The following is a 23,696-nucleotide window of genomic DNA, read 5'->3' as shown; positions in this document are numbered from 1 at the left end:
GATTGGTTTAGAACTATCCAATATGTGTATTTTTTTTTTTAGGAGAAAACGGAGACCAATAATATCTTGACATCTAGACTCAAATACTGAGGGAGTAAATTGCACCGTTTCGCCGAAAACTATTTAAATTAAGTAAATTGTACTTTTCCTGTTCGATTTTAAATGGCCGTTATCAACTTAAGTAGTTTAAATTAAAAGATTGAGGAGTGAATACTTACTCAATCTCCATCTTTTTGTGTCTATGGAGATAAATTCCCATCAAGAGAAACCAAGTTTCCATAATTACTCAGCCAATTAATCTAAGTTTGAAACTATCACATAAACAAAAAATAATAATTTGACCTGCCATTTTGCTTCGGAAAACTGATTAAACTGAAAACTTAAAAGACAGAGAGGACATTACTCTTATTGAATTCTGAGAATCCAAAAAATAAATGTGACCGGCCAAATAAATTACAAATAATTTGAAGTAATACACTTTAATTGTACATCTCTCTTGTGAGGCTGTAATTATTTTTGTTGCAATGAATAATAGTACAACAAAAAAATAATAATATTAATAATAAAAACGAAGTTCTCAATCTGTCTGTCATGGTATTGTTGGTGACGAGGCTCGCCTGATGAAAGTCACCGTCAAGTACCAACTGAATCTGTGACTAGCAGCGTCTTTTAAATCAATTGGAAACCAGCGATTCGCTTGATGACATTCTTACATGGAATTGAAGCTGACAACTAAAAATATTTTTATAAAAACACAGTTAGAACGTGTCAGTACTTGTGAATTTCGCAAATATAATGAATAAAAGCAACCAAGGATAGGAGGGGGAAAAAAATTTAAAAATCACTTCAAACTGGCATGGAACTGATGATATTTAGTCTATTTGACGCTGAGAAGGAAATTCTTACAATGTTAGTTGGGATCAACCTCTCAGGTGCTTTCCCCAATCTCAGCACAATCACTGTAAATGAAAATTGAGGGAGAGAGAGTGTTAAGTAGCATGCATGCGATGACAAATCGGTGATACCCGTGCATGCGCGTTTCTAATTACCATCACCAAGCAAGTGAAATTGAAGAAAAAAAATACATGATTAAATGCCATCTAAACTATAAAAGATCGATAAACAAAGTAACTAACATTTCTGTATAAGCCTCAAAGAGTGACCTCAATCTCCATACGAAGAAGCAAGCTGAAACCTGTAAGTGTATGAGAAAGGCGTTTTGGTTGATGAAACAATTACTTACTCAATTGAAAAAGAGCATTTCAGTGACCAAAATAACCCTAAAAGAAAATGTTTCCTATCAACAAAAGACCAAAACAAGACCTTCAATTCCAAAAACTCCGAGATGTTAACCTACGCTAATATTATCACCTTGAGTTGTCAGATGAGCAACTAAATTTCAATATTGCAAGGAATTAGAACTAGAAACAAATTTTCCAATATTTCGACTATGTACCTACTTCAATTCTCTATTTGTAGCCCACTTGTTGTAACAAATGACGATAGCTGCGGCCACGTACAAATCGCTGCCACCGATATTGAAGCAAGTTCCTATAACTCATTTGGATACCCTCTTGGACAAGCCTGCGCCCAATTATCAGTCAATACTTTTGAAAAGATTTGTAACACTACAAACGCAAGAACATGCCATACCATCTGACGAGACACCTCTCAATTCCTCTAGATATAGGACGAATGAAAGATGGATCTCGTTGAGCATAGAGCAGGCCAACCTACAAACAGATGAGGAAGAAATATTACGTTATATCCTGCAATTCCACCAAAACAAAGAAAAAGAAAGGAAGTTATATCCTGCATAATGTATCTCGGAATGATAAGGAGAGAATTCAGGTTTTAGGAAAGCTAGAAAAATGCCTAGGTGCAAAGCAAATCAACTACACGCCTATATCGTCTCTCAAGAGAGATAACTGAAAAAAAAAAAATCCACACACGCGTAACTTACAGAAAAAGATATATATACCTCCAGTAATGCAACAGCAGAAGGATCATCGAAGATCTCCAGGCTCCAGTCAGCCAGATAATTGAGCTGCAACAAGCAAGGAATATAAAACAGGAAGAAGAAAAAAGGTAGACAACCAGAAAGAGAGCATTGAATGTAAAGCAAATAAAGTAGTTACTCTAACACAACTAGTAGTTTTTATATTGCATAAACAATCAAATACCAGATAACACGTACCCCGAACTCTGCCTTGACTAGAGACTGCACAAAGTCCATCAATTGGATCTTTGCCCATTCAAACCGCAAGGTGGCGTCATCTTTCCGTGGAGGATGCCTCCAAGGTGCACCAAAACATAACTTATCTTTTGAAATTTTACCACTTTGTGCTTCAGCAGCAAAGTTCTGCAACAGTTTCAAGGCTTTATCCATGGCAGGATTCACCACAGTAACCTATATAATTGAAACGAGTATTTGAGGCCGCACAAAGTGTGGATAAAAAAAAACTATAGGTTATGGCAGTATGGAAAGCAGGAAAAAAAAATAGAGGTTGGTTTTTTATTTAACTTACTTGCAAATATGCTAAATATGCATCTACAAGATCCTCGAATGTGCCACCTTTGTCATTCATCATCCTATAATCCAAGAAAACACAAGTAACAATACATAAGGCAGAATAATTAGCTAACTAGTAACTACCACTGTCCACAGCTTTACCACATAGGAAGGGGAGAAAAAACAGAAAAGAAAGTCTCCTTTATGGTAAACATTTTTCAATTCTTCCAAAAGTATGATACTTCCTTTTAAACATTCAATGACGAGTAATTTTCTCATAAAATAAAGCATCAACAAAAAGAAGAAATAAATAATGATGACAGGTATGATATAGAAAGCATTTTATTCTCACAGAACATCATCTTCTTTCTTCTTTTTAAAAAAAAAAAAAAAAAAAAGAAACAAGAGATTTTATTAATAAGAGGAAAGCAGTACAACAGAGGACAAGGAGTCCGGCAACCAAACTACAAAAACAAAACCAAAATTAATGAAGGATAGAATCCCATCCTCTAGACAAATCCTCAAAAGAGAAAGCATTAAAGAAAACTGGAAAACCAGAAAGAGACGGGACAAAAATTTATGATGGATTAGTTCCATTCTAGTTCAGACAAAGGTAGCATCACCACTTGTACACAGAAAGTAACAAAGTCTCAAATCCTATTAGAATGTTCATTGGTACTAATTGAGAACCGAAGCAAAGAAAGAAAATTAAAAAAATCAAAACAAAACAAAAATCAGTCTTACTTCATATGATAATCGCTTTGTTTCAGTGCATATAACTCAAAAAGATGTCGTGGGTTCGGACCAAGCACCTCAGCTATTATCCTCCACTACAAATTGAACAAAGTAATAATGATATCAAAATTGAAGCATTTCAAGAAAATGGGATTTCAAGTCCTTACACAATATTAGTATTACATGTAATCAGGGAATGTGAATTTAGGTCTTCCGTTCAATAGATAGGGTATTTTTTATTTACAAGGTGCCTCATCACCTTCAAATCTCCAAAGATGTGTTTATTAATAGACCAACAAAAGTTCCTTAACTTCCAGTTCCAGCCACACACATGCACACGCAAAAGGTTCCTTACCTCTGAATTACTGAAGTAATCAGTAACCATATGCAATTTAGCTTCTTGCACACTCCATCCAAAATTCTATAAATACAAGAGAGATTGCCATTAGAATAATCAAAATGACTATAATGCAAATACCAACCATATATAGGTGCACTTTCAGATGTAAGTACCTCACGGGAAATGAATACGTCTATAAATCCAAAATCCAAGTAAGCTCGGTACGAATAGTAACTGAGACAAATTAAAAAGTATCACAAGCTTGCACGAAAGTGTCACACCATCTAAAGTGAATAAACAACAACTTCTAGTCACTAGAAAATACATAAACATACTCAAAGGCCTTTCTCAGGAATTTAGCTCCATCAGCTTATAAAACCTGAATATTCCACTTTATGATTCATGAAGTTTTCCACATTTGAAATGTCATGAAAGCATAAGTTTAAATGTCTCTCAAGATCCAAATTGATGAAGTTCAATATCTCCATGATAGGAAATTCTAAGTGAGTATTTTGATAAAAACAAACACAGTAATATAGAATTTGAACACACCAGCTGAACAGGGATGAACCTACCTATCGGATGTCACAAGTATGACAGGCAGGGACTTCTCATTTGCACCCAAAGCAATCATTCTCCAAATCAGACTGTCATGATACATCGGTGCACGCACTGATGAATCCCCATCCACCAAAATCGCATTTCGTAAGACCTCGATATTATTTATAACCAGCTTTGGCTGCCCATATGAAAAGAGCAGGAAAAAAAAATGTAATCTTTGTCATTCAAATTACGGAAAAAAAGGCAAGAACTAGCGTATTAAACTACATAATAAGCCACAAAATCTAGTTCAAGCTAAAAATATTACCTGAAAATGACCGATTTCAGCAGCTTGTGACAACAATTCCAACAACAAGCAAGGCCAATCAGTACAAGAATTGGCCAAAGACCTTGAAAATCCTCCCCTTCGATTCAAATCTTCAATGGCATTAGCCCTCCAACCATGTTGAACCTTAATCACCTCTTTCGCCAACCTCAGCGCCACAACCGCCTCTCTGTAATACGAGGCCTCTTCCATGGACAAGCTCTTCCCCTTCTCTCCCAAGCTCAAGACTCCATCGATCTCCACGGCATTGCATCGAGCAGATAGAGTGAACACAGCCCTGTCCCACATTACCGACTTCGAAACCTTATCGGAGACGACGGCCGTTTTCGGAGAATTGTTGCTTTGAATGATTCTTCCGAGCGCTGCGCTGAGCCCGTGCCACTTGTTGAGTGTGGAGAAGATTTGGTGGGAGCTGATTGTGCCGAGCTTCACTCCCTGGTAGGCCATGGATTCGAGGCATTCCTCGAGCTTGGTTCGGCAAACGGAGAGCGAGGGATGGGGGCAAATGGACCAGGAAGACCAGGGAAACGATTGATCAAACTGAGGGTGGTGATCTTTGACGCACTCGGCGAAGTCGACATAGCCGGTGAGGTGAGGGGCTGTGTTCCATTCTCCGAGAAGACCTGGAAATCGAGAAGAGGGGAGGGATTAGAGAGAGAGAGAGAGAAGGGATTAGAGAGAGAGAGAGAGAGAGAGAGAGAGAGAGAGAGAGAGAGAGGTGAAGCGGAAGGAAAGTTGGCAGGGAAATGGGGGAGTTTACGTTCGAGAATGAGAGTGGTTTTGCCGACGCCTCTGGGGCCGTGGAAGATGAGAGGCTGGTGGACACGGTGGTGGGAGGCGTGGTTGTTGAGCACTGTCTCCAGCAGTGGCCTTGGGATGATCCGCCATGGTTTGTTCGCCATTGTCGTCTTCTATCTACGAAATCCCAATTGAAGTTGCAGTGGAGTCTTCTCAGACTCAGAGAGAGAGAGAGAGAGAGAGAGAGAGAGAGAGAGGCATTGGAAGGGTTTTAGGGACGGACTGGACATGTATACCTGTGACACGTCGTGTTGACAAACAATCAACATGTCGTTTTGGGTGCAATTTCATATTTTCTTATTAGACAGCCATACAGTTAGGTATAGATAATGTTGTTCGTTCATTCGTATTTAACTATTTTCATATACTTACATACATTCAATGTTACATTTGTTAGACTATGTTTATTATATGTTAAACAAATTGAGTGTTATATACACGAATAAATGATGTTACACAGATATAAACAAAAAAAGTTACACGTATCCAACTATTCCAGACATAGTTTTAATGGTTATTTCATGACAATTAACTATAAGCTATTGATCGACAATTATAATAAATTAAACAATTAACAAAAGAATTTTATAACAATTAATAAAATCAAATTATTATCAAGCCACGACATTAAACTTTTATATTTGATTAATAACCATCATGGAAACATAAGAAAACTCATAGTAGAAACTAGAGTCTAGAATAGTTATGTTAAGAAATGACCAGATTTCTTGAGGACAATGCTCATCACAAAAACGCAGAAGATTTTCTAAACTTTATGGAAGGCATTATTCTTGATTCTGACGTTTGAAATTTAAATTTGTAGTAGAATCAATGATTTGGGTTAGTGTACGAGACAAACGACCCCTATGACTTAGTGAATGAGTCGTTGCAAGCATTAGTTCAACGGTAAGTTCATAATTAATTGAAGTGTAGAATTCAAATCCCCCAATCTCTACGTTCAAAAAGAGGGGAAACAAAAACAGAATTGAAAAGGAGAACTTAGTGGATGTTAAGTTGCTAGAGAACTAAACATAGACACTGCAAAGTCATTCATAGTTTTTCCTTTTCGCTTGAAAGTAATGTCCAGGAGTAACTTTAGCATTACACACACACAAGGCGGGTTCGATCCCGTAACCTCCCCAAAGCCACACTACTCTCAAACTACCGGTGGCACTAAACCAAACGGTCGCCAAACTAAGGCGTTTTGCACAAAGCATAATGAGCCAAATATTACGCTCCAGTGGCAAGTAATATATACAAATCATATTCTTTCCCCTTTTTTTTTCGACGTAAGACAAAACCAAAGAAAACCACTTGCCAATTTCACAAATGGTAATGTAAATTAGACATAAGGAACCTCTATAGCATTGTCTGAATGCAAAAAGAGGATTTAAAAAAACAAAAAAAAACAAAAAAAAAACAAACTGTATGTAGAGAGATCTTTAACTTATACTCGTAGCATGCTTTTTCTCAATCCCACGAGATGAGATCTATGCTCTAAGGGAAGTTCTGTACCAGCGAATCGGTCTGCGGAAGTACTCGCTTAATGGGGTCTTCGGGACGGGAATGAGTTTTCCAAATATAGCAAGAGGCCAGCTGCAATAAGGCAAAGGCAGTTAAAATTTACGAGGATGGGGTTCTAATATAATTCTCGTCCACTTGTAAACTTGACATGAATGTTATGCTCGGATCCTTAAATAGAGAAGAGAATAGCATACGGTTTGAAACCTTCTGACCAAAACTGAAACAATCTGAAATTTTTTATTGTATGGGAAGGTTCAAATCACCAAATCCAGACCTATGAACCAAACCCGCACTGGTGCTTGACATCTTATTCTATTCTATTTTATTTTTATTTTGCTAAAGAGAGTTTGACATTTGAGGGAAAGGAGTGTCATCAAATGCCCAAGACATCAGATGAGACAATTTTAGAAATCTCATATCCAAAACTGTATGAAGAAAAAATAATAATAACTTGGCAGACTCAGAAGGCAAACAATCAAATTAAATGATGTAGGACTCAAGAATCAAATTACACTGAGGTTGAAACTTCAATAGCTTTTCGAAACAAATAAGCACCACAAGGTTATAACCTACCTGACGATCGCGATGCCAACACATGCAAGCCAATATGCCCAATTAAGTCTTACGGTTGAAGTGAACTTTCCAAGGAATTCAATGATGATTATCTGCGAATCGATTAGACATCTATTAATACAAAATCTCTATAATATAAGCTCAAGAGTCAATCAAGATCATCCATTTTGGCCTCACCTGAAGGACAAAAGTAATCCCAACGATTGCCATGAAGAGGTGATTTTTAGTCACTCCACTAAAGACATTTATTTCATCAGGCTTTCGAGCATTAAACTCGTTGAATATCTGCAGTTTGAACATTTGAGAGAATATGTCGGTTAGATATTATACAAATCGCGTTGACAGCAAAGTAAATAGTATCGAGTTTAGCATTAGGAATCCATTGAGAAGCAAAATTGTAGATTTCAACTATCATACTTACTTGGCAGAGAACAAATGCATTGAATATAACAGTATTCTTAACATCCACAGCATGCTCTCTCGTGTAATTATTCAGACGGAGAATACTATTGCCAGAAAAATTGAGGACCAAAAGGACAGCAACTTGATACAAAGCCTGTAACAAAGTAAAATTTTTGTTTCTTCATTCATATTCTCCAGAGATCTAAAATTTTCCAAAGATACAAGTAGAAAATTGGTACCTGTATGATTAAGTTCCTCCACATAATGTTTGTTACAAGAGGTTCCCTGTATAAAAGTGAAAATTACAAGTAGTCATATACAAATCCATTTTTTATCTTCTGCCCTTCCAAGACAACTAATAGTAAAAACACAACTATGGCTTGCAAAGACATTCAAGACTGCATACATACATGTATACCTACACACACACACACACACACACACACACACACACTACTATCTTATTTCCATGATAGAGTTTGTAACATCAAATCAAGAAGAAAAGGGAATTTGGGAAGAACTAAAAGCAAGCACTGTCAAACCTTCGGCCAACTGGTGATCTACGCATGAGGTGGTCTGTAGGTGGTTCGGTAGCCAATGCAAGTGCTCCAAGAGTATCCATGATCAAGTTAACCCACAGAAGCTGTAGAAAATACAAAAGCACCATAACACATCACTCATTTGTATGTTTTTCAAAGCCTAAATAAAGAAGAGCAACAAATTTCCCCATCTGGAACTAAAATAGACAGACACGATATAAACTGAAATTTACTATGACAAATACTTTCTGAATTTATGCAAAAGAAGGCAGGAATTCGTAATATGATGTTGCTCATATCATGAGTTCTGGCAGGATTTTGTAATACATGATCTTACACATGGTTTTGTAACTGGAAGGACATCTTGAAAGTTGAAACTTTGTTGAACTAATAGTTTGGGTTTTGGATAATGCTTTATCCTCTTTTATTTTCACTAAAGATCTGTTTCTTTACGGAAAACAAACTCCACATACATGCACTGGTTTGTAAAAAGAACCCATGTCACACCCATGGAATGCAATTATCACGACACTGGCCAACTGAAATCAACTGAATTGAAAAACACGTATTGGATTTTGGATTGTTTATATAGATTTTATTAGTTTTAAAGTCTTCAAAGCAGTACATGACATTAATTAACTTTGACCAAGTTAATTTCCTATTTTGGTTTAATTAAATTTATTTTATAAATCCCAATCAGTGTGACAGCCCATCAAGGAAAACAGAATTTGAGGTTGCCTGATGCTTTTGTTTTGCCTTCAAATTCAAGAACATTCCAAGACGTACAGAACTGAGTGCAGGACTGGATAATTCCTATTCATAACAAAGAACGTGTGCAAGTACGTGCACGCACGTGTATTGGAAACCAACCTGTACTGCATTTAGAGGAACATCACCAGAAGATATTGCCGCCACAACATTAATTACAAGAGCAGCAACATTGACCGTAAGCTGGAACTGAATAAATTTCTGAATATTTGCATACACAGAACGCCCCCAGCGAACAACCTACACAAAGTAGACAAAGGGATACATCCAGAATTAGGAGTGAAGGCTTGTCTCAAAACCTCGTAAAAAAGCAATTATGATCATCCCTTTCCTCAAATAAATTTATTACAGTTGTAATAGTATATAGCATAATCAAAATCAAATGTCAATGGATAGTCCTCTTAGAGAAGTCACATTGTATAATATTTTGTTCCTGCAAAGGAAGCATAATGTACACTTGTAGCGTCCCTATTATCATAATTAAGACTGTTCTGAGACTTCTCTTAAATATATATAAATATATATATATAGCTTAAATCCACATGAAGGTCAGCTTTTGAGATCAAATGTAAGAACTTTCCAGAAGTACAAAGTGTATCCATCTCTCGAAGAATAATGACTCATAATATAAGATGCAACATAATAACATTACAGACCAGAAGAACCACGTATTTAATAAAAATAAAAAAAAATAAAAAAAAATAAAAAAAAAAAAAAACTACTAAGAAATCATTTTAAGAAACTAATTAATATTCTAAAAAACAGCAATAAAATTAGAAGTAGTGAATCCTTATGGTAAACAAAAACACAAGGAAAAGGGGAAAAAAAAAAGATTTCATACACTGCCAGATAGATACAAGATCTGCTTACATACCTTGACAACTGAAGCAAAGTTATCATCCAAGATAATGATATCTGAACTTTCTTTTGCGACTTCAGTTCCTTGAATGCCCATCGAAAGACCAATATCTGCCTAAAATACAGAATGGTATAAATGCAATCAAATATGACCAGAAAACATGGTAAAAATGAAAATAACCAGTTGAAATTCTAGAAGCTGCAAAACAGAAAACATTGTACGTGTGTATGCATGTGTATTGTCTAGTGCACGAAACTCATTAAAATGTAACCAAATATCTTGCCATTGGCTATGATGCAGAATTGAGAACATAAGTTTAACAAATAAACAATGACAATGGTGCAGACAATCATGACTTTTACTAGGACGCTTCATATAAAAACAGGATACGGGTATGATAAAACACTGTACTCCAACATTCAAACACAAAAAAATTAGCAAAGTGATGGAAAGTGAGCAAATATATCGATGACAGTGACACAATGGTGCACTGTTGCCTGAGAACGCCAGAAATCTCAAGCAACACGCACCAACTAGGCAACCACAGCGACCCATTAATGTTCTTAAATACTTGAAATTACAGCTTTTTTTTTTAGTAATAAACAAAGACTTATTCATTAAAAAAAAAGATCAATACAAGAAAGCCGAAGATGAGATCTCCTCAACAAGAATCCCACAAAACAAAAATAAAAAGGAAAAAAAGACGAGAGAAAAAACCAAAGACAAAAGTTAACTCCCAATTACAGCTCTCCAGTTAAGAACTATCAAATCAAGTGAGAAATGCTTAAATTCTTCAGGTGTAGAAGCCCAAAGAAGTGCTGAAAACTGTGCTAATTTAAATGCTTGAAATTAGAGCTAACAGATACATCCTGAAATATCCTTAAGGTACTTTAAATTGTCAAACGCACAAACCTCATGAAGTGCAGGGGCATCATTAGTGCCATCTCCTGTTACAGCAACAACATCTCCCCCCTTACGTAATGCTTGTACGAGTAAAAGCTTGTCATTCGGGGAAGACCTTCCCATTACCTGCATAATTCCTATAATTTAATGCTCATTCATGATATGTAAAATGCAGTCCTACAAGTTCCATTAGCGCTAAGACGGACATAGCCAAAATTGAAAGCTTTTGAAGCCATACCGTTATTTTCTTGGCAACTTGTTCCCTATCCTTTTCAGATAATACACGGAATTCTTTCCCTTCAATGATATTAGGATGAGTAGCCTCTGCAATTGAACGAAGTATTCCACACTCCAGAGCAATTGCTTTAGCTGTTTGAAGATTGTCTCCAGTAACCATGCGTACCTAGACAATTAAAAACACGCAATTCCCACTCTATTTGTTTAATCGGTTTTTAAGTTTTTCAAATTAAAATAGAACTTGTATCATACATACAAGCAGAAACATATTATCCTAAATTAAATCCAAGGTTTCAAATAGAAAATTTTAATAGTGAACAAGCATTCTTAACATGTGTCCACTAAGAAGACAATAATATTGGATGTTAAATATTTGCTACATATCTCAGAAATATTTCCTTCCACCAAATTTGAACCCCTTATCATCATGTTGCAGTAATGTTCAATTACTTTCCAGTTTGAAATCAATCTAAAACAGGATTTTGCACAAAGGAAGAACAACATTATAAAGTGACGACCATTCTTTGTTCAGGTTAAGCAATACATAAATAAAGAAAATGATGTGATAAATTAATAACATATGCAATCACACACATCAATAATGCATACAAAGATAATATGAAGAATGTGTGGTAGACTACCTTAACACCAGCTTCTGTGCATACTTTTACTGCATCCTTGACTCCACGACGACAAGGATCCTACATACAGAAATAGTATTGGTTTAGAGATGATATAAAAATACAATGACTATGAGAAATTGTGCAATAAGAACGAGCATTTTATATTTACACTAAGTTAAATAAATGCATCAAAAGTTAGTCTCCACAAAGTTGTATAGTACATATCCAAATTGGTCACTGGAACATTAGGAAATGCCTCTCTTCAATCCAACAGTAGAAAAAGTGAAAAAAAGAAAAATTATAGTCATAACAAAGCTATACAGAACAAAAGAGAACTCAAATTCTAACGTTCTACCTCATGTGTGTATCTATAAAATGATAATAATTGTACCATATGGGCTACCTCGTAAAACCAGCTAGTTGACAAAAGAATATCATAGGTTTTGCTAAAGACTCGTGCATTTCCCTGTGCCGTCAACTTCAAAACCTAAGTCATTAATCAACGGACTTCGGAGGCACAGAAAAAGCACATCCTTGAGCATTGACCAAATTCCAACAGTATGATCAGGGTAGTAAGAGAAAAATCATTCAAGCTAAAGAAAACACTCACGTTGACCTGATTACTATCTTGCTACCTTTTTTAGAAATGAACATATCCAAACTCAGCCACACAAAACTGATGAGCCATGCACAGCGATAATGATTAAAAACCAAGAACCAGACAGTATCATATAATTTTTTTTTTTTAAAAAAAAGGTATGTGCAGTTATTTCGGAAAGCAGTTTTTATGCATACTTTTATTCCAACAATAGCAAGTAAAACGAGGTCATCTTCAGGTAAAGCCCATTGAGCCAATTGTTCTTCCTCGACAGGAACTTTGGCCAAATCATAGGCTCTGTATGCAATGGCGACACATCTCAGACTTCTTGCAGCCATGTCATCAATAGATTCCATGAAAAAGTCCTACAAAAAGAATAAGAAAAGAAAATTGAACATATAAATTAACAGAGAACTACTTTCAATCAAGTTCAAAAATAATGCTCGATAATCAGACTCTCTTGCAAATCTTTTATAGATTTTCAATCCAACACACAGGCAAGGTGTTCATCGCACAAGTCCTCAATGGTAAATATAAATGGTGCACTATTATTCAGAATGATAATAATTTGACTTTGAACTTTTTCGCAACAAAGCCAGAGAAACCATCATCATAAGAGGATCTCATAAGGAGCACGTTTCTAAATCACCATATTTACAAAGCACACGCTAGAAAGTAGACAGTTCACTTATACATTTAGGATTATACAAAATACTCAATCCACTCATGGGGAGTCCGAAATATTAACTCAATAGATCATCAAAAAAAAAAAATCTTTTTGCTAAGAAAAACACCTTTATTGATGAAAATCAATTACAGGTAATAAGGTTAACGTATCCTCTGTGAAAAAACAAGACAAGAAGAGCAAAAGCAACTAAAAATACAACAATCAACCATAATATACCAGATGAACTTTACTTTTAACCCTACTTAAGCAGCATTTGCAACTCCAATTCACACTAACAATCTCTTGCATAACCACCACGGTTAAGTGTTCTAAGCAGTTTTCAGGTTCATCAATACAAACAGAAGTGAGCTACTGGAGCTCTTTGCCATAATTTCTTCAGTATATGTTTTACTTAAAATATTTCTCTAATTCCACTGTTTCCTTTTAATTATCTCAAACATTCTTCTCAGAATTTTATTTCTACTGTGGAACAAATCAACAATCCTTACAATCCTACCTTGTCTGCATGGATGGACTGCACACAACCATTTGAGTCAAGATACCTTGTACACGAGGTCAAAACTATCTCAGCTGCACCCTTCCAATGTATATGAACTTTTGAATCCTTCTGCCATTAAAATATACAATGTTATTACACAAGGCAATCAAACAAATGGAACAGATTCTACACCTGAAACAGGTAATGCTTTTCCTGTACCTATGCAACATTGTGGTGTTTGTCTCTGAAAAATTTTATAATAACATAGGAAATTTAGAGTGGCTTTAATTTATGAGGCCATATGGAACAATTAACGGGATATTAAATCATGCAACTTCAGGAAAGTTTCAAACTTGTGACGACTAACTTTGAAATATTGCATTATTGCTGAATCCTTGTTAAAGTATAAAAATTATTGTTGGTCTACCTCCTAACAGCTTAAATTTTTGGGATAGATTGGTAAACTAACATGGTGTCAGAGCAGGAGGTCTTGAGTTCAAACTCCCGTAATTGCACTCTTTATCCCCATTAAAATTGTCATTACGTATTGGGTCTTTAACATATATTCGGGCTTATTATCAAATATTCACGTGTTGGATTTTCCAATTAATTTACCCAAACAATTACCCATTGTCCAGCCCACACGTGAGGAGGAAAGTTAAAGTATAAAAACTATTATTGGCCCACCTCCTAACAACTTAAGCTTTTGGGATAGATTGGTAAACTAACAAAGCCCTTACCTGTTTCAGTGCAACACCCCCTCGTTTTTTCTCTGAGTTGAACGGGAAAACATGGAGAACAATAGTCTCTGATCTGATGATGTCAAACTTCATCCCCAACTGCAACACATATGTTGATAATCCGAACAACGTCAAAGTGAGAAACTTTGTACATACTAAGATACAATAAAAAAAAGAGGGTACCTCCATAGCCCAAGAAAGTATAGCCTTTTCTGTGGGAGATCCAGTGATCTCTACATCTCCATCACCCTGCTAAAACAAAATGCATTTAAAGACAGATTTTAATGTAAGATCAGTCTTCAGAAGAACTAACAAATAAAAGCTTCCAGCATCCAACATGAGAAAAGAGCAAGCACATTTGTGGAAGTTGAACATAAGCAACATACATAGTAAACTTGAAACTTGGGTTTTTAAACGTTACTTTTGGGTTTTTGGGTCCAATAGCTGCTTCTGGAAGTGTTTGGATGATCTATTAGAAGAGTTTGGCTCTCTAGAAGAGCTCCCATCCAAAGCCACAAATGTGGTTTTTAAAAAAAGCTCTTCCAAATAGACATTAAAACTTGTACCATGGTTTTATTAAGGCATTATAAACTTCATTCTAAAATTCTTTTATTGCTTATTAAAAAGTTCAAAAATGATTTTAATCCATTAAGCTCTTTAGAAATGTGGTTCCAAACACTTGCTAAAAAGCCACAATTTTTACTTCTCCTTCTGCTGACTAAAAGCTCAAGCAAAAGCTCTGCCAAACGGGCCCGTAAAACAATTTCTTTTGTTATTGGTGCAATAAACCGAAAGTTCGACAACTAAGATAAATACTAAAATCCAAAAATTTCGTAATAGGCTTCATCTTATTATCAATTCACACGGCATTAATCTTCCAATGATTTTAAAAATTCTGTTCTTCACTTTCAGGTATTCCAACACAAATAGTAACATTCCCTAATTGAGGTAAGTTATCATCTAGGGGGGAGAGAAAGAGAGAGAGATGGCATACCTTTGGCACAAAAACATTGCCTGTGGTATTTTGTGCAATGCCCTCACTCAGTAGAGCAGAAGCATCTGAGTGCAACTGTGAGGGGTCATCTGGGGGATTCATCTTCTTTTTGCCAACGTATGCCTCGACAACTGTCATCTGTAGAATAAATTTTTTTTTCTATCAGCATTTATGATGTCATATGACCCAATAATCTATTTTTAAAAAAATATTTAATTCTGTATACATACATACCTGATTTAAAGTCAACGTTCCAGTCTTATCACTACAAATTGTTGTTGCAGAGCCCATAGTCTCACAGGCAGACAACCTCCGCACCTGCACATGTATGTCTGTTACAAAATGGTAGTACAAAATTGAAAAAGATATAAACTCTTGGGGAGGGAGAGTAAGAAAGAGGACAGTATTAAAAATAGCATATCGGTCAAAGACAAAGAAGAGGAAGAAACTTGCCAATGCTTTGTCTGCCATCATTTTCCTCATCGAATAGGCTAGTCTGTCAAAGAATTAAGTACAGAGAAAATTTGATAAATTAAATAGCAATAGTTTATTACTATTTAATACTGGAATGAGCACCCAAATTAATGCATCGGGAACAAAAACATTGTCTCATACTTACGTCAAGGTGACAGCCAAAGGGAGCCCTTCCGGCACTGCAACAACCACAATTGTGACCTGAATGATTGATTTTGCAGTTAGCTCAAGGACCAAAACAAAGACAATCAACAAGCATAACAAACATCGAGGAATTGAAACTGTTAGAAGTGTCTAGGATCGTCTTCTCTAATAATAGCTACTTAGCTGCACTATTTATTGTATCCTATTTTTATTCCGTCTAGTATTAGTTGGTAGATACAATTAATATCTAATCCCTGTATATATTAGTGTTTTTCCTGAGTAATAAAACATAACAGAGGTATTTTCACTTATAGAAACTTACCGCAATGGTGAATATTTTAATGACTCCGTCTACAGCATCACTAACACTAGTCCTACCCCTGATGAACTGGCGACTTCCATCATGAGTTTTTGTATGTCCACTAAAGTATCTAAGCATTCAAAAACAGATTATAGTGTTTAGTTGTCATAGAATTCAAGTAAGAGGCAGGTCATTAGAAGAAGAATTAGGCCAAAAATTAGAATACATTCTAGGAAAATAAAACTTCCATCCAAGATACCTGCCCAAAAGTACGGCAAGCACAGAAACAGCCACCGAAAGCCCAACAATGCCTATGAAAGTTGCCACTCCATTCAAGCGTACCTATCAGAGTCAAAAGTTTGCTCTAACAATTCAAGCAAAAATAGCCATTATTTAAGCTACGACATTAAAGTAGAGAAAAACAAACCTGTAAAGGCGTTTCTTCACCTGTATCCTCTGATATACTTGCCATTAACAATCCCCATTCTGTATTAATTCCAACGCCAGTTACCTACAGATAGCTAAAGAAAGGTGAAGCTCGTGATGGTTATAGTGAATTGTAACTCAAAAGGAGGGAAAAAGTGTAGAGAAGGAGCAATTCTTAACATACAGAATACATTATCCTTTGCAAGTGAAATAAGAAACAAGGAGATGCTACACTGGGTATCAATATACATGAAAAGAACGGAGAGAGTAGTTCTAATTACATAACATCTTGTTAATTCTTGGAAATAATTAAAAATAAAAAACAAATAATGTCATAGATAGAATGAAATCGGCATTCATGAGAAAATGGGGTCCAACACCAACAAACACCCCCACCCACACCAAACCGAAAAAAAAAAAAAAAAGAGAAAAAAAAAGCAATGTCCGAATCAATTTACGTTCCAACAGTTAGCTAAGCCAGAGTGAAAGAAAATAAATAACAACTACACGACAAAGTAAAACATATATATATATATATGTATATATAATACATTTTGTTTTATATGTTATTATATATATTATACGTACTTTTCTGTTAATATATATTTACAAATAACAATTATATATTTCTCTTCGTTCTTTTTTATTTTTTTTCGGGTTCCTTATTTTTTCAGGGTTAATATACATGAATAGCACATTCAGGGTTAGAAATTGAGCCATAGCAATAACAGCAAATTAGAGTTGTTTAGATGTACTAATCCGTCAGTTGTTGCCTATGAACCATAAAATAAATTCCTTTTTTATGATTAAATAAACCGCAGAACTTTTAACCCAACAATTAACATCAAGCTTCCAAGGTAAACCAAGCCTTAGTACTTAACATGACAAGAAACAGAATGAAGAGAAAAAAAAAAAGGGAACTTTCAAGATTTGTTAAGCTTAGTAAGACCTTATACTATAAGGTCATGCAACAAGAAAAAAAATTATTAAATTATCCTACCAGCATTGTACCAACACCATCTGCCACTTTGCAACCAGACATTAGAAAGGGTGCTTTGTGATCCTTGCGAACCTGAAAAACATTTGATGCCTAAGAATAATAAGGATTGACAATCAAATAACAAAAACACAACGAGGGATAACCAGCTCACAATCTTGCTTTCGCCAGTCATGCTTGATTCATCAATCGCAAGAGAATGACCAGTAATTAAAATTCCATCAGCAGGGACCTAAATAAAAGATACAGTTGGATTCAAACAATTCAAGAATACAATGGCATAATAAAGAAACCCAAGGATTAGTAAGACTCTTACCTGATCACCTATCTTAAGAGGTACCACATCACCAACAACAATATCAAATATGGAAATTTTTACTGCTCTTCCGCCTCTCATGACCTGCAGAAATTTTCAAACGACATAGACAATTTACCATAATAACTTGAAATCTAAATTCTCTTCAAGCAAAAAAATAAAAAAATAAAAATAAATCCCAAGCTTTTAAGAGTTCGCACCTCCAGCTGTATATTTTGCTTTTCTGCATTTAAATTTTGAAACTGAAGAGACTGACGATAATCACTAACAGCTGGACAACAATAAAAAAAAATGTCAAAAGTCAAAACATAATACCGTTATACTTATAGAAAGAGATATCTACTGCTCCAGAAAGAACCACAATTTCATCACTATCAAATCATGGAAACCCATTTAAGGTAGTAAATGGTATTGAATATGGATTGCTTCTGTGTATATACACACAGGCAGGTTACTGCAAGCCCAAACTCAAGTGAGCATTCGCCAACTCTATAAGACACCAGAAAAGTTTATCCATTTAATTATCTTAGAACATCATTTGCCACAAACTTAATTTGGATTGAAATTTGAGATTGCTTTTTAGTGTGTCTGCAAAAGCAGGTCGCAGCAAGCTCAAACTCTAGTAACAATCCAGCTCTAAAAACACCATAAAAGTTTATCTATCATCTTGGAACACCATTTCCAAATTTTATTTCCAAAGAGAACAAGAATTGACGCTTATTCGATGACACAAGGTAAGAAGAAAGTGCGACATTGAACACTCATTAAACATTACAAGATCCCACGTCATATTGACAGAAAGAGTGCCAATATATTTAAAGAGAAGATCACAAGATAGAATATTCTACCTGTAACAACTATGACAAGCAAGACAGCAAAGGCAATGCTTCCCCCATCATACCATCCCTCTTCAAGACCCTGTGAGTGTTATCAGGAAAGAAAGATATATAATCCAAATAAAGGATCATAGAGTAATATATACATATACATATACATATATGTGTGTGTGTGTGCAAAAACGGAATAGTCATTCTTTATAAATGTTATGGGAACCAAAAAAAAAAATTTTTTTTACTAGCCAAGTTTTAGGCAGCATATCAGCCCAAGCACAGTGATAAATAATAATTATTAATTAATGCAAAAATATTTTTGTGTTCAATTTATATAAATTAATAGGTGGTATTTTTCACACGAAGCTTTTATGCATAGAATGTTTTCCATTCATAAATAGGAGTAAATCTATGACATACTTGAATAACCACCAGATTGCAAAAGGATGGTTTAAACACACATGGCACTTTTGTAGACCTTTCAGAATGAGATTCTTATTTTTTACCATATTATTATTACCTGTCGTTATGTCTACTTTATTTATGTTTTTTATTCGAGTATTTTAGCATAGAAACAGCAGTAGTACCAAGTTTTTCAGATTTATATCATTATAAAAACAGAAGGATATTCCATACAACATCCAGAAGAAGTAATGTGATCTTATCCCAAACATTAAGTAAGAGGAAGTCATCTCTTTGAACAAATCATGCCGCAATTTTTATTTTTTATTTTTTAAATGCAGTAAGTAAAAGGAGGGCGAATCATACCTCTGTTTTTATTCCAAGCACCAACGACACCACAGCGGCTACAATTAATATGATGAGAGTTAAATCTTGCCAAGCTTCCCAGAGGAACCGCTGCAGGAGAAATCAGATTGTACAGCACCATTAAAACTTCTTCCTAGCAGAATAGAGTAATTACAGAAAACGTAACTTCTAGTAAAATTTTTAATAATACCAAGAAACTCCGCCCTTTTTTCCGAGGGTATGTATTTGATCCAAATGCATTCCTTCGTTTGAACAAATCATTCTCATCCCCAACAACTCCCTTCTCTAGATTTGTTTTCAGCATAGCTGATAAGCCTTTGACCTGTCAAACAGACAATTTAATTAATGAAGTGTACCAAAACATATATGTACAGTAACAAAATCTTCTCAATTACGAACCCCTCCATATTGTTGTAAAGCAGAAATGTTGTGATCCCTGGTCATTGAAGCAAGCTGTTCTAGCCCAATGGCATAATCACCATTTGGAGATGGAGGAGCGACAGTTGGGCCCAATACTGTAGAAGCAAAATTAAAATGAGAATAAGCAGCTTGAATTGCAACAGTGAAATATACAGGCCCATGTTATCATTAAACAAAACATGATATACTGTAAAATCAATTTGGCAGAAATATGGTGCAGAATCTTCGTGTATCCAAAGGCAAACTGAAGATAAAGAATCTATTCCAGATATATTAGGCTACTTAGGAGGCATTTATGATCTAAGACAAAAAGTGTGGTGGAATACATTCTATATTTTTGGGTGAATTGCACTTTACCATCCTCACTCATGGTTCTTTGGCGTGCCCCCGTCTAAAAATACAGGCACTAATACTTTTTAGCCTTTTGCATTATCAACCAGCTCTTAACTTCCAATAACTTTTACGATGGAATTTTCAATATTACATGCTGCATGGAATTTTTTTAATACATTGGCACACATGCATCTCCTTGGTGGGTTAGTAGTAAGGATAAAGCAGGAAATTAGTTAATGGCAAAACACTAGTCAGAATCAAGAATACAAGTTCAGGTGAATGAAAAGTGTTTTCTTAAGGCATTGAAATTAGGTTCTCCTAATTTGATTTTGTACGCACATGGGTTATCTCTTACATTAAAATAGCTCTTCCATTACTTTAAGGAAGCGTTTACCACATAAAAGAATGTAATGGAAAAGGAAAGGGGATTGGAAAGGAAAGGTAAGAATAAGGATAATGGATTCCCTTCCTAGTGATTACTTGACTATTAGATGGTGTGATAAGAAACAAACTTTATTCCCTGAAGAAAATTTTCCTAATTCATTTCCTACAAACTATTCAATGCCCAATCATAGCACCAGCAATGCAATCCAGCGGTCACTATTCCATCATAATTTTCCCTTGTAAACTCTAGTAAGAGAAAACACAACCACCGAAATGGAGGCTCTTTTTTTTTTTTTTTTTTTTGAGTTGCAGATAACATTTTTTATAAGAAAAAAGGTTTTTAACGAAGTTGAAATCTTCTTAATCCAACAATGGAGTTTTTAGGGTGCTTTTAGAGTAAGATTAGGGAAAGGTAGCAAAATATAAATTCAAGTGTTAAAAGGAGCTTTTATAAACTTCAATATTTTCCTATATTCATGAAGTCCACACGGCACCCTACATGCAAATTCCATTCCATCAAATGAAGTTAAAGGATAGTTGACACTACAGAGAACTACAAAGTATAGGCAAGGTGCCCTTTTTTTCGGGGACAATTTACCCTAAATTGCATGTTGATTCAACATTTGAATCTTTTACACACTGGACAGAGTAAATTTTCTTAGATAGGACGCACACATTGCTTATACATAATGCTTCTAAAGCACTGCATTCTAGTATAGCATGGCTAATGATAACTGAACAACAACCACAAAGGTGCAACATTTTTTAGTTTTTCTATTAAAACCATTTGCGTTAAGAATGCCATATAGACATACGTGAACAATAAAAGAAACACTATCCCAAATTTGGTCACATCTTAACATAAAAAAGAAAAATAAAATATAGCAGTTAACCAAGATCAGATAGAAAGCAAACAAGAAGATAGATAAAGAAGTGATAGAAGGGCATACCAATTTGCCGTTCCCCAGCCATTCTGAAAAGCAATGCTGCCTAAGATAACAAACAATATTCAATTATAACAAATACAATTGTCTAAAAGACTAAAGCCTCGTTCATTTCACCGATTCGAGTTTTCAGTTTTAAGTTTCTACAGTAAAAAGCTCTCCGAAAATGTCACATCTAACTTTTTCTGCTACAGTGAAAAACTCTCAGAAAATGTCACATCTCAGCTCGAATTGAAAACTCGGATCCGCGAAGTGAACGAGGCCTAAGTTTACAAGTTTGTATAGAAACATTACTCTTATGACTTGTGCATGTGATCTAATCATCCTCCTCCTTTGCTCTTTCTCTTCTGCCTTTTTCAAGTCCAAAGTGTACCGAAAACGGCGGGAAGCATTTAACACTAGTGCTGCTTGCTGCAAAGGAACAGACCTATTTCAACTTAAATCTGAAGAGAGAAACAAATTTTCTCATCTCAACTAAACTAGATTTAAACACAAAACTATCATGCTGAATGATATTTGATAAATGACATAATTTGATGCAGAAATATAGTTGAATGAGCAATTAGGTGAATAAGTTAAATGATTTTGTTGGGAGCATGGATCTTAATTCAGGTTCTAGAAAAATCCTCCCTCTAGAACACATCCCCTCTAGAACACATCCAAATTAAAGTGTGTGGAAGAATTTGCCCAAATAAGAAATTTTGATAAAATATGCGTCTACTCTTACTGTATGATTCAAACAGTTACCATTTCAAAGGGTCAACATCATATTTCCACAACAATCATTTAACTTCAAGCATTTTTCTGATAATTATTTTGAGGTGGGACTTCTTGCATTTCTTAGTTGCACAGATCGTTCGTTGAGCATAATGCCAAACAACCTTAAAATCATCTTGCTGCTATGCAATCCTTATAAAAGATAAACTATCTGTGCAACATTTCGATAAAGAAACACCAACAAAAAGCAAGAAGAAGAGAGACAAGTTCTATATCTCAATTCTAGATGTGGTGCATGCCTGCAACAAACCCAATTATCATTGCCATAAAAATAATTTTTTTTTAGCAGCACCATTCATATCTAATACAAATAATCTTCCAAGAGCGTCACCTTTCACCTCCATTATATCAGTGCAAAGCGTAATTTTTCTACAAATCAATCGAAATCATGTCATAATACAGGTAGGAAATTCTATCATTGAACGAATATCAAAACCACACTGCAATTTCAACCCCATCAAATTTGACTCCATTTGAAATCTACAATCCAATTTCAGCCCACCGTTTACAAGGAACGAATTCTACATAAAATGCGGCTTTACCAGCGACAATGCAGAAAGCATACTTATCAAAAACATGTATGATTCTTCCCTAGCCTTTCGCCTTTTCCCCCACTAGGTCGCAAATTCATATCAACACAAGTTGTCTCAAAGTCTATCAAAAATCATATATCACAATCCAGACACCAACAATAATCCCAAAAGCAATATAAGTTACACAATGCCAATTCATGCCCATCAAATTAAGCCATTTATAATCTCTATTGGAAACACAGTGCCAATTCACCCCATCAAATTTAAGCCATTTCTAAATCTATACTACACTTTCAGCCAATTAGTTACCAGGAGCAACATTCTAAGAACACAAAAGACAGTTGGGACAACACTTACCCTCCATCGTTTGAGCGTCTCCAGAGGCACATTCTTGGTGTTGGCAATGTCGAAGGGATCAGCAGACGAGGCATCGTCGGCGGTCTCGTCAAAGTGCCCGTCTTGCTGACCGCCGTCCTTGCCGGCCTCCACGTCTGTCTGGTAAGCATTGCGCGGGGCGGCAGCGGCAGAGGACGTCAACAAGCCATTGGTGGAAGAGGAGGAACCTCGCGACGCCATTGTCAGAAATTCCAAGAATCAACGGCAACAAATCAACCCCACCCCACCCGTACTGTCGCAAGAGAGATGGCACCGCCCGCGTAAACCAAGCTTCTTCCTCGGCTTATGTGGGGCCCACCACCACCTCCGCTCAGGCAAAAAAAAAAAACGAGCAAACAAACAGGCTTAAAATCAGGAAACGGCAAAAACCTAAACCTAAAAACCCACAAATTTACATCTTTAAAAAAAAAAAAAAAAAAAAAAAAAAAAAAAAAAAAAAAAAAAAAAAAAAAAAGT

At 35.5% G+C, this 23,696-nt stretch overlaps 2 protein-coding genes across 8 annotated transcripts in view; both read right to left on the bottom strand.

Moving 5' to 3' along the window:
* Window positions 1-426: 426 nt before the first annotated feature.
* Window positions 427-5,480, bottom strand: LOC21385059. Of its 4 annotated transcripts, none has more exons than XM_024174049.1 (14): window positions 5,234-5,480; window positions 4,456-5,096; window positions 4,163-4,326; window positions 3,761-3,821; window positions 3,603-3,668; window positions 3,257-3,342; window positions 2,529-2,592; window positions 2,198-2,410; window positions 1,982-2,047; window positions 1,654-1,733; window positions 1,457-1,584; window positions 1,137-1,195; window positions 907-959; window positions 427-732 (listed from the first exon to the last, which is right to left on the bottom strand). In XM_024174049.1, exons 1-11 carry the CDS (start codon window positions 5,373-5,375, stop codon window positions 1,470-1,472), a joined length of 1,698 nt encoding a protein of 565 aa, XP_024029817.1. In that variant the 5' UTR covers window positions 5,376-5,480; the 3' UTR covers window positions 427-732; window positions 907-959; window positions 1,137-1,195; window positions 1,457-1,469. The 4 variants fall into 4 exon arrangements, with proteins under 4 accessions (XP_024029817.1, XP_024029818.1, XP_024029819.1 ...); XM_024174050.1 differs by having other exon boundaries at window positions 1,461-1,584; XM_024174051.1 differs by lacking the exon at window positions 1,137-1,195 and having other exon boundaries at window positions 1,461-1,584.
* Window positions 5,481-6,311: 831 nt separating this feature from the next.
* LOC21385058 (calcium-transporting ATPase 9, plasma membrane-type) overlaps window positions 6,312-23,696 on the bottom strand; it is a 17,986-nt gene continuing 601 nt past the window's right edge. Inside the window, exons 2-34 of one of the 4 annotated variants that reach the window (XM_024174046.1) lie at window positions 23,202-23,544; window positions 21,829-21,945; window positions 21,541-21,580; window positions 19,853-19,968; window positions 19,644-19,775; window positions 19,454-19,543; window positions 18,704-18,773; window positions 18,056-18,126; window positions 17,856-17,939; window positions 17,694-17,771; window positions 17,543-17,614; window positions 16,544-16,627; window positions 16,376-16,458; window positions 16,138-16,246; window positions 15,817-15,872; window positions 15,651-15,693; window positions 15,432-15,515; window positions 15,198-15,335; window positions 14,387-14,455; window positions 14,204-14,302; window positions 13,482-13,592; window positions 12,495-12,662; window positions 11,718-11,777; window positions 11,078-11,242; window positions 10,849-10,965; window positions 9,952-10,050; window positions 9,180-9,317; window positions 8,313-8,413; window positions 8,010-8,055; window positions 7,790-7,924; window positions 7,546-7,653; window positions 7,369-7,460; window positions 6,312-6,867 (exon numbers count right to left, since the gene is read on the bottom strand). In XM_024174046.1, coding sequence (XP_024029814.1) covers window positions 6,762-6,867; window positions 7,369-7,460; window positions 7,546-7,653; window positions 7,790-7,924; window positions 8,010-8,055; window positions 8,313-8,413; window positions 9,180-9,317; window positions 9,952-10,050; window positions 10,849-10,965; window positions 11,078-11,242; window positions 11,718-11,777; window positions 12,495-12,662; window positions 13,482-13,592; window positions 14,204-14,302; window positions 14,387-14,455; window positions 15,198-15,335; window positions 15,432-15,515; window positions 15,651-15,693; window positions 15,817-15,872; window positions 16,138-16,246; window positions 16,376-16,458; window positions 16,544-16,627; window positions 17,543-17,614; window positions 17,694-17,771; window positions 17,856-17,939; window positions 18,056-18,126; window positions 18,704-18,773; window positions 19,454-19,543; window positions 19,644-19,775; window positions 19,853-19,968; window positions 21,541-21,580; window positions 21,829-21,945; window positions 23,202-23,420 — 3,300 coding nt within the window. In that variant the 5' untranslated portion in view covers window positions 23,421-23,544 and the 3' untranslated portion in view covers window positions 6,312-6,761. Of the gene's footprint in view, window positions 6,868-7,368; window positions 7,461-7,545; window positions 7,654-7,789; window positions 7,925-8,009; window positions 8,056-8,312; window positions 8,414-9,179; window positions 9,318-9,951; window positions 10,051-10,848; window positions 10,966-11,077; window positions 11,243-11,717; window positions 11,778-12,494; window positions 12,663-13,481; window positions 13,593-14,203; window positions 14,303-14,386; window positions 14,456-15,197; window positions 15,336-15,431; window positions 15,516-15,650; window positions 15,694-15,816; window positions 15,873-16,137; window positions 16,247-16,375; window positions 16,459-16,543; window positions 16,628-17,542; window positions 17,615-17,693; window positions 17,772-17,855; window positions 17,940-18,055; window positions 18,127-18,703; window positions 18,774-19,453; window positions 19,544-19,643; window positions 19,776-19,852; window positions 19,969-21,540; window positions 21,581-21,828; window positions 21,946-23,201; window positions 23,545-23,696 lie in introns of those variants that run through there. The other 3 variants (XM_024174048.1, XM_024174047.1, XR_002903336.1) reach the window with 3 other exon arrangements.

Source organism: Morus notabilis, unplaced genomic scaffold, assembly GCF_000414095.1.
Source record: "Morus notabilis unplaced genomic scaffold, ASM41409v2 Scaffold1856, whole genome shotgun sequence".
NCBI lineage: Eukaryota > Viridiplantae > Streptophyta > Magnoliopsida > Rosales > Moraceae > Morus > Morus notabilis.
The sequence above is the reverse complement of the archived record's forward strand: the minus strand, read 5'-3'. Positions and strand labels throughout refer to the sequence as shown.

Excerpts from the sequence above, each read along its gene's own strand:
- LOC21385059 (XM_024174049.1), bottom strand. The coding sequence starts at position 5,375 with ATGGCGAACAAACCATGGCGGATCATCCCAAGGCCACTGCTGGAGACA. Across the intron at positions 3,669-3,760 it reads ACGTATTCATTTCCCGTGAG|AATTTTGGATGGAGTGTGCA; the intron begins GTACTTACATCT and ends TTGTATTTATAG. Across the intron at positions 1,585-1,653 it reads GAGAGGTGTCTCGTCAGATG|GCTTGTCCAAGAGGGTATCC; the intron begins GTATGGCATGTT and ends AATTGGGCGCAG.